The 10,347-nt window shown below is 41.6% G+C and overlaps 1 protein-coding gene across 1 annotated transcript; it reads right to left on the bottom strand.

Moving 5' to 3' along the window:
* Positions 1-5,748: 5,748 nt before the first annotated feature.
* LOC135521216 (POU domain, class 3, transcription factor 2-like) lies at positions 5,749-9,334 on the bottom strand. Its single transcript, XM_064947147.1, has one exon. The coding sequence runs from the start codon at positions 9,311-9,313 to the stop codon at positions 7,991-7,993; it is 1,323 nt and encodes a 440-aa protein (XP_064803219.1). The 5' UTR covers positions 9,314-9,334; the 3' UTR covers positions 5,749-7,990.
* Positions 9,335-10,347: the final 1,013 nt, after the last annotated feature.

Genomic DNA, 10,347 nt, shown 5'->3' with positions numbered 1-10,347 from the left:
CACCCAACTTATTGTGGGAAGCTTGTGGAAGGCTACCCGAAACGTTTGACCCAAGTTAAATAATTTAATGGCAATGCTAGCAAATACTAATTGAGTGTATGTAAACTTCTGACCCACTGGAAATGTGATGAAAGAAATAGAAGCTGAAATAAATCATTCTCTCTACAATTATTCTAACATTTCACATTCTTAAAATAAAGTGGTTATCCTAACTGACCAAAGACAAGACATTTTTACTAGGATTAAATGTCAGGAATTGTGAAAAACTGAGTTGAAATATAGTTGGCTAAGGTGAATGTACACTTCCGACATCAACTGTAGGTGTTCCTTTTGTCAATGTGGGAAAGGGCAGGGTGGAGTGCGATTGAAATTAAGTCATCTGTGGATCTGTTGGGGTGGTATGCGAGTGGGAGTGGGTCTAGGGTTTCGGCATGATGGTGTTAATTTGAGCCATAACCATCGCTTGAAAGCACTTCATGGCTTCCGACGTGAGTGATACGGGGCGGTAATCGTTTAGGCAGATTACCTTCACTTTCTTGAGCCCAGGGACTATGGTGGTCTGTTTGAAACATGTAGGTATTACAGTATTACAAACTCGGTCAGGGAGAGGTTGAAAATGTAAGTGAAGACACTTGCCAGTAGGTCAGCGCATGCTTTGAGTACACTTCCTTGTAATCCGTCTGGCCCCACAGTTTTCTGAATGTTGACCTGTTTAAAGGTCTTGCTCACATCGGCTATGGAGAGCGTGATCACACAGTCGTCTTGAGCAGATGGTGCTCTCATGCATGCTTCAGTGTTGCTTGCCTCGAGGCGAGCATAAAAGGCATTTAGCTCGTCTGGTAGGCTCGCGTCACATTGAAGCTTGCGACTGCGTTTCCCTTTCCCTTTATATGAACTGTAACTCAGTAAATTCTTTGAAATTGTTGCTTGTTTTGTTAATATTTTTGTTTCGTATATGCATGTATGTATGCATGTACACTGCTCAAAAAAATAAAGGGAACACTAAAATAACACATCCTAGATCTGAATGAATGAAATATTCTTATTAAATACTTTTTTCTTTACATAGTTGAATGTGCTGACAACAAAATCACACAAAAATTATCAATGGAAATCAAATTTATCAACCCACGGAGGTCTGGATTTGGAGTCACACTCAAAATTAAAGTGGAAAACCACACTACAGGCTGATCCAACTTTGATGTAATGTCCTTAAAACAAGTCAAAATGGGGCTCAGTAGTGTGTGTGGCCTCCACGTGCCTGTATGACCTCCCTACAACGACTGGGCATGCTCCTGATGAGGTGGCGGATGGTCTCCTGAGGGATCTCCTCCCAGACCTGGACTAAAGCATCCGCCAACTCCTGGATAGTCTGTGGTGCAACGTGGCGTTGGTGGATGGAGCGAGACATAATGTCCCAGATGTGCTCAATTGGATTCAGGTCTGGGGAACGGGCGGGACAGTCCATAGCATCAATGCCTTCCTCTTGCAGGAACTGCTGACACACTCCAGCCACATGAGGTCAAGCATTGTCTTGCATTAGGAGGAACCCAGGGCCAACCGCACCAGCATATGGTCTCACAAGGGGTCTGAGGATCTCATCTCGGTACCTAATGCCAGTCAGGCTACCTCTGGCGAGCACATGGAGGGCTGTGCGGCCCCCCCAAAGAAATGCCACCCCACACCATGACTGACCCACTGCCAAACCGGTCATGCTGGAGGATGTTGCAGGCAGCAGAACGTTCTCCACGGCGTCTCCAGACTCTGTCACGTTTGTCACGTGCTCAGTGTGAACCTGCTTTCATCTGTGAAGAACACAGGGCGCCAGTGGCAAATTTGCCAATCTTGGTGTTCTCTGGCAAATGCCAAACGTCCTGCACGGTGTTGGGTTGTAAGCACAACCCCCACGTCCACCGATGTCAGCTAAAGCAGGTATGATTAAATAGAGCACTAAGATTGCTTAATTTGATTATTATTATGAGGCCTATAATACATTGTAAATCGGCCTAGGCTACATGATGAATGTTAAGTGGCCTACTGAACAGGATCCCACCACGAAAGACCAGCTATGTTAGCCTGATGAGAAGCTGCCTTAAATTGTTGAGTTTGTCAATTGACCAATGATTGGAAATTATGAAAGCATGTATTAAGAATGAAATGAGCAGTAGGCAAGCTGTAAACCCATGTCCCTATCAATTGAAGAAGTTCTAAGAAAGAATGTGTTCCATGTGTCGGCCTAGGCTATACTAAACTGCCCCTTATTTTATGCTATTATTCAGCCAAGGACTCGCTAGATGGCACCAGAGGATTGACGTTGCGCAACTTGAGCTGCGTGTAGCGGATAAGCACCAAGCAGAACCGTGTATCGCGCGAGCCTAATGGGAAATTTCAAGCAAACTAAATAAAGAGGGAGGTGTAATTAACATGTCGCAGTATTAATTGCATCTGCAAGTGAACGAATGAAGTAAATTTAGTTATATATATATATATAAATATATAATTAGGCGTTGCTTCTGTAAGGTTCGAGATAGATCTGAGGCCGGTGCATTTTATGCAAAACATTGAAATGGCATTGTGGGCTCCTGCACATTTTCCTTTGGAATATTTAGTTTTATTCAAATATAACATGTTACTGGTATATGCAAAGATGCTCAGTAAACAAACCAAGGCTATGTAAACAATGTATAACAATTCAAAAAGAATGACACTCTGCAATAACAGTAAATGTTCATAGGCCTACTAATGTGTCATGTAGGCTAGGATATGCAATTTCCACAAGTTCCCAAAAGAAAGCCCATACGGAAGAAGGAATGTTAGACCAAGCTCTGCAGTTCTCATATTGATATGTCTTCTTTCGTAGGGAGTGTTTGAGGTAGCCTGCAGCCAAGTCCATGCAAATGTATCAATCAGGTGTTAATGGTAGATTGGCACTATAAGGAGTCATCTAACCATAAAGGTATTGGGATATACAGCATCGCCGTACAGGCGAAGGAGGAAAGCAGTGCTTCTTCGCCTTAAATAAACGCTCTTTGCTGTTGAACGCATATATTTGCTTTACCATGATATTACAGTTAGTAGCCTAGGCCTACCTATCGATATCAAGACTAATGAAATTCCATTAGATCCGGTCACATTAACACTTTCAAACCATCGATAATATGCCTTCCACCCTTTCACATCAAAACGTTATTGAACTTGTGAAGCATCGAGTGTTTGTGTCGGTAGAAAGGCTGATAAGTATGATTGGCTCAGATTATCATCACATGATCGCATGTAAACAAAATGGAAAAAATAAGGGACATCCACGTGTATTCAATGTTTCTAAATTATGCAATACAATATGGCATTTTGCTTTGAATTATTGGGTTCCCGAGTAGTGGTCTAAGACACTGCATCTCAGTGCAAGAGGCGTCACTGCAGTACTTGGTTCGAATCCAGGCTGCATTTACATCCGGCCGTGATTGGGAGTCCCATTACAAAGCGCATAATTGGCCCAGCGTCGTCCGGGTTTGGCCCGGGGTAGGCCGTCATTGTAAATAAGAATTTGTTCTTAAATGACTTGCCTAGTTAAATAAAGGTTTAAAACTGTTGGGATTATATTATCCCCAAAATGTTTCATCCGGTCAAGATAAACATGATGTTGTGATATAACGTAAGTACCATCATACCAGATGCATTGTTATTTACTTTTTCCCAAACAAGCACGTAGAGTAGTTCGTCGTCAGACCATTTGTGTCGAAAGAGAAGCAACGCCCCACTGGGCATACTGGTTGAATAAACGTTGTTTCCACGTCATTTCAATGAAATGACGTGGAACCAAGGTGGAATAGACGTTGAATTGACGACTGTGCTCAGTGGGGCTGCTCTCTGATCAACTTTCAAATATTACCATAGCACTATAATTAATCTACAATAGTGACGATGGATCAGCTCCTATAGATATTACCAGCTTTGGCTGCAAATATTGAAGCGACTTACTCTAAATGCTTAGGCCTACCCTATAATAATGCACTAAATCAAGATTTGGCGCATCATTCCGCACATGTTGTTCGATATCGTGAAATATATTGAGGCAAGAAGTACAGACAATAGCCTAGAATTAGCCAAATATAATTCAATTGAATGAACATCAAATTGATTTCAATGTGATTTAAATATAGGCACACGAAGCCTATAACGTAGCCTATATTTTGCAGTCATCTCGGTTTTCATTTGAAGCACGCATCGTTTTATTATTCGTTTGTTTGTAACAATTGCAAAGACACAAGCAACATAGGCTAGCCTATTTGTAGTCGACTGCGTTCTGAACTTATCCGCAGTCCCAGACAGACCGACGAACCTCTTGATTAAGTGTTAAACGGAGATTTTCTGCGTATAAAGTGACGGCAAAAAAAGAGTCTAACGACTCCCTTAGATGTTCTAAGAGTGGTCTGAGGCCGTCAATAAATAACGAGCGTTATTTTGTGCAACTTGAGTAACGATGGTTTTGGGAAAAGCTCGGCTACTATACATCATAAGATTATTCTAAAGAGGATATTAACGCTACGAAGGCTCGGAGAGCCATGCCCTTGTCTAGGTTGTGACCACAGAGTTAAATAGAGGTCTCTCAAATCTAGATTATATTTTGTTAATTCTAGGCTACTGCCTGTACTTTTTGCCTCAATATATTTCATGCTATCTAACAACGTGCGGAATGATTTGCCAAATCTTTTTAAGTCCATTATTATAGGGTAGGCCTAAGCATTTAAAATAAGCCGCCCCTATAGGGCCTGCTCCATCATCAGTTGTGGAATAAGAGCTTGTTTTAGCATGTACAGCGCCAATGAGGACTTTCACCATTTTGAAGTAGTCAACGTGACTCTATCCTGGTCATCAGGAGGAAAGCCAATGAATTATAGTAATGAGCTAACATTGGCAGTAAATCACCAACATTGGCTTCATACATGTTCAAACAAGACACTACAGATGGCAGTATGCCCCCTTCCAGTTTGTTTGCCAGGTCATAAAAGTAGTAGAAGAAGAAAATGGACTACTTCAAAATGGAGGAGTCCTCAATGGGCTGCCAATAACGCTGCCCATGCGCTCACGGACGCCATAATAAGGACCGATACAATGATGCCATGTCTATCTAAGTCTATGGTTGTGATCGATAGAGGGCAGTTGCTGGCCCTATTCCTTTGAACCCATGCTCGAATGGATTCATTGACACTAATCGACACGTCCACAGGGCTCAATGGTGTTGTGGTCCATTTGACCTGTGGAATGTAGGCCTACATTTAGCCTACAAAAGACCGCACGCTGTTGAGAAAGCAGAAACGACATAGGCCTTTTGCCTATATTTTCCCTATAGCCGAGGCTCACCACCCATTTGCTCATATTAAATATTTTTGTCTAGTCAGTAAATATGAACGAATGCACAGAAGTGGGATAGCTGTCGTGAAACGGTAACTTGCATTAATCTGGTTTTAGCATTTGGTTGGCATAATACAATGCGCCATGGCCATGAACTGATTAACATTTCAATATTGTTATTGTTCTAAATTTCAAAATGGTATTAACCAATTCGATGCCTCTCTTCTTGCAAAACTCACAATGAACCAAATTCGTCATCATGACGTGATTACCTCGAAAAGACCTTTGATGAGAATACAATAAAAAAAGATGGTGGGAAATAGCCAGAAAGACCATGTTCCATGCAGCTTTAAATAAAAATACATTAGATCTCGACATTGAAAAAAGCTTTTTAATATCAACCCCATTATTTAAAAATGTGCAAGTCTTTGTTCATGTGATATGAAGTGATGAAATATTACCTACACATCACCATCTGCGTGTTTAACCCACGGGTTTATCCAGATCAATTAAAAGTGAATGTGACAAACGCGGGGAGAAAAAAAAATAAACAAAACCAAAACATCGAATTTGTACATCCCACAGTTTGATTATCAAAGAATTGTATGATTTGGTCGATTAATTCAAGCTACAGAAGAAATACGATCAATACCATTAACTTTTTTCTTAAAAAAAAACAAAAGTAAATGAGAAGAACACAAGTCCCTGGATATAATTTGCATAAAATGAAACAAAGCTACGGAGAACAAGCCATATGGTTATCATAAAACATGTATATACACGTAGCATTGACGGTATAGGCTATGGCAATCCCCCTGAAATAAAAAATACTATCTCTCCCCCTTTCTGACTAGCCTATATTCCATAAGCCTTTTCGATGCCATTTATATATCTATTGTACTTTGTCATCTATAAAAGTCATTATAGAATAAATTACAATCTCAATAACAAAATTATAAAATTAACGTATTTGATCATTATTCCCATATCGCAATGATACCAAAACAAAAGAAAGGTGGCAAGGATAAAATAAAATCCTCACCCTATGATAAATAATAAAATAATAATAATATATTATTCTTATTATTGTTTTCATGATATGTGATGTCAGGTGACTTGTTTTTGACAAAGGGTCCACGTTGTTTTTAAAAGTTGATATAAAATGTAGAACACTTAAATATCTATTTCCTTTTGTAAAGGAATTATACATCTTTTAAATAAAATATATTTCAGCGAGCATATCGCCTTCTTTTGCCAATCTGTGGGCTGATTAATTATTTAGTTGCCAATCAATTAGACCATAATTACTTAAAGCATATATTTGATTCAAAAATATAATGTCAGGTGGACATTATTGAAAGCCAATGTCAGGACAACATGTGAAGCCAATTCTGCCAATCCAATTGAACTCACATCAATGAAATCCCTCTGAATTGAACATAAAATGCTTCTCAAACACATTACACTGCAAACAACAAGCATAATTTCAGCTACAAATAACTTTAAATAAAAATACAAGGTAGGCTATTGAAACCTAAAAATTGTGTCAAAACCATTTGGAATAAAAAAATAAACAGCTAAAACCTGTTTTTGTTTTGAAAACACCGAAAGAAAAAAAGTGCCCCAGTGAGAAGGAACTAAGCCGTGACTGTTTAGTTATACAATATTTACAAAATTGATCACAATGTTCTGTGAAACTTGGTGATATATCTTGCTCTAGAAAAGTGCCAGGTTTCCATCGCCACGTAGCCCTTCCGTGACCTGACTGCTAGCTGCTGGCCGCGTGGCGTGGAGCGGAGCTCAGTGTTGGCAGCCTTTTGTGTTTGATCCACACGTGCTGATATCATTGAGAGAACGAGGAGGATGATGTGCTCCTGTGTGCGTCCAAACGAAATATTAAAACCATACGACTTATGTGGTATCAATTATTCAAAGAGCTCCTTCGAACTGTTCTTGACAACAACAACAATAATAATAATAATAGGGATATAACAGGTAACAGGCTAAAATAATAAAGCTTCCGCACATAACCATTTGCCTAAACGCCTCAAAGGCAATGTTGAATGTCAAAACTAACTGGAAAAGAATGACTGACGGATGATCAACCCTCACACATTGCTCAGCCGATGCTCAACCCCCAGCTGCTTGTCTGGGACAGAGAAATGGCGTTTAGGCTATGTTTTGTCGAATGCAGCTCTCATGACTTTTCTTGTCGGACCCACACGTCCAGAACAAAACCATGATGATTACGCAGCGCCATGTGTTGAATACACCACAAAAGGCGAGAATGTAAACCATTTTAGCTATGAATCCCGAGGCTAGTTTTTAACGATAATTTCCTTTACACCAAATATTTTTCACAATAGGGCTACACCTTGAAACTGCGTTGAGTCACAGTGCTAGGCATATCCTCGAACATGTGTTCGCTCAGCTCTTGAAGAAAACAATTTCCACTCCATCGCTAATGATATTCGGATTTTGAATGGTATTCAATGCAGATATTGTGTAAGTAGCCTACTCATGCCATAGGCTAGGCTATTATACATAAAACACCCACTATCGCTCATAGTCCAGTGAATTATATATAATTTTCAAGACAAACAAAATCAGGAAAAGTCTAATAGTGGTCCGTTATTGTTCATTGAACCGGTGTTTGGACTCCATGATGTGGCGGTGTGTCCCCATACACATCCTCGGTTCCAGGAAGCGGTCCACCGGGAGGAGTCATCCGTTTCTCTTTCTGTCTCCTGTTACAAAACCAAACCCTCACCACCTCTTTCTCCAGCTGTAGACCGTCCGCCAGGGAAGTAATTTCCGCCGCTGCCGGTTTAGGACACTTCAAGAAATGGGTCTCCAACGCCCCTTTTACGCTTACCTCGATAGAGGTCCGTTTTTTCCTTTTCCTCCCTTGTGCAGCGATTTTGTCCAAGCTGGTTGGGCTGCCCGAGGTGGAATCCGCTTCTTCCAACCACTTGTTCAACAAAGGCTTGAGTTTACACATGTTTTTGAAGCTGAGCTGCAGGGCCTCGAACCTGCAAATAGTGGTTTGGGAAAACACATTTCCATACAGCGTTCCCAAGGCGAGTCCAACGTCAGCTTGAGTGAAGCCCAGCTTGATCCTCCGCTGCTTAAACTGCTTGGCGAACTGCTCCAAGTCGTCGGAGGTCGGTGTATCCTCGTCCGAATGGTCGTGGTGACTCTGTTGCTGGTGCTGGGACGCCTGGTGTCCGTGGTCGCTGAGATGCGGGCTGTGGTGGTCTTCGTGTGCATCTCTTAGGTTGTGGTGGTGCATTCCCTGTCCGCTGCCTGGAATCAGGCCGTTGACGCCGAATCCGGGCTGTGAATAAATAAGGCTCTGGCCATTGGATGTTGCCATGCTGGGTATGTGGGCTGCGGTAGTTCTCCACGCTCGAGCGTCGTGGTGGTTCCCATGTGACTGGTGCACCAGGTGGGGCGGTCGCGACTGGTGCTGGTGCTGCAGGTTATTGGAACTGTGCATCTCGTCTCTGGTGCCCTGCACCGCGGGTTTGATGTCCTGCTCGCCGAGCGGACTGGTTGACCACGGAGCTCCCTCTCCGTGAGACAGTGCCGTTATCCACTGGTGCGCGTGGCTGAGCGGGTGACTGTTGCTCTGCAATGAGTAGTCACTCTGCAACAGGGTCTGCGCGTCCCTGTACGCCGATGCTTGCTGCATGCTCCCGGGCTCCGAGTGCACAATGGATGCGCTGGAGGTGAGGATATTGTAATGATTAGACGCTGTGGTCGCCATGACTCTCGGAGCCGGACTGATCGCTCTTATTAAAGGAACCTTGCATTTGACAGTTACTGTTTTGCCACAGGCGTCTCCCAGGCACTCTGCCAAGTGGACACAGCGGCGCGCACCTGCACTCCGCCTCGTCCCGCTGTTCATTGGACAGAAATGGCTGATGGACGTGGTTGCTACTGGCAACAGCCCACTCATTGGACGTTAGAGAGTCTCAACAAACACTACCTATTTCTAGAGAACTGCGAGTTCTGCTGCGGCACCTCTGAAACGTCAGAGACCGAGTGCGGCATGGAAAACGGAGAGAGGGGATAGGCACTGGCGGAGGTTTCAAATGGAACTGTAAGGAATTTACTCAAATTAATACGATAATGTTTTAAACCAATATATGAATATCGTGATTACAGATCATTCGAGTGATGCATGCTTCAAATGCTTTTGTGAAATGTCAATTTGAGTACGGTTATAGATTTTCTCCTATTTATTTGGAGTAAATTGTGTTTGTATTTATTGTATTTACATAACTTTTTTTTAGACATGAAATGTTATTAATACTTATAATAACTGTGTGGGCATTTTCATATTTTGGTCGTTCAGTGATTGTGGCGAAAACTTTTTTTTCTTCAAGGATAAAGTTTTGTTTGAGGTAGTAGGCGGATAGTTGCAGTTACATGTGTTATGTATTTATTGTGTTATTAGACTTATACTATGAGATAGGATATGGATTCCTTGATATTGAATAGCCGAATGAGAGTAACTGAGACTTATTGCGAGGATCAGTGCTGGTTGCATGATGGAAATGATTGTAGTGCATAATTATTTTTTTATGGCCAAAAATGCAGGGAATGAAAACATGTTTTACTGTGAACCTGTATAGATACATGCTTTGTGCCACTGACAGTACTTTGCGTGTGCATGTGTTACGTGATCTGTTTGTATACAATGTCGGTGATGTAATGCCATTTCCCTCTGCATTACACGTGCTCTACAATACTGGGAATTATAAGGCTAAGCACAATAAACTTTTAGAATCAAATTAGTCTTGGCGCCATATGAAGGTGTAAACCTTAAAATAAAAACGTTCAGTAATAGGTTACTCATGACTCAAATTGTTTACATCAGAAGCTAGACATAGCAGTCTTGTATTAAACGCCGTATGTGATAATAGACTGTTTAATAGTTGGAGTATGCATTTAAAACCGGAGTGCATAATGTACAACTATGGGCACGCT

Source organism: Oncorhynchus masou, chromosome 29 (genome assembly GCF_036934945.1).
Source record: "Oncorhynchus masou masou isolate Uvic2021 chromosome 29, UVic_Omas_1.1, whole genome shotgun sequence".
In the NCBI taxonomy this organism is placed as follows: domain Eukaryota; kingdom Metazoa; phylum Chordata; class Actinopteri; order Salmoniformes; family Salmonidae; genus Oncorhynchus; species Oncorhynchus masou.
This window is presented reverse-complemented; position numbering and strand designations above follow the sequence as displayed.

Bases quoted from the DNA above. Each gene is read 5' to 3' on its own strand.
- LOC135521216 (XM_064947147.1), bottom strand. From the start codon at position 9,313: ATGAGTGGGCTGTTGCCAGTAGCAACCACGTCCATCAGCCATTTCTGT.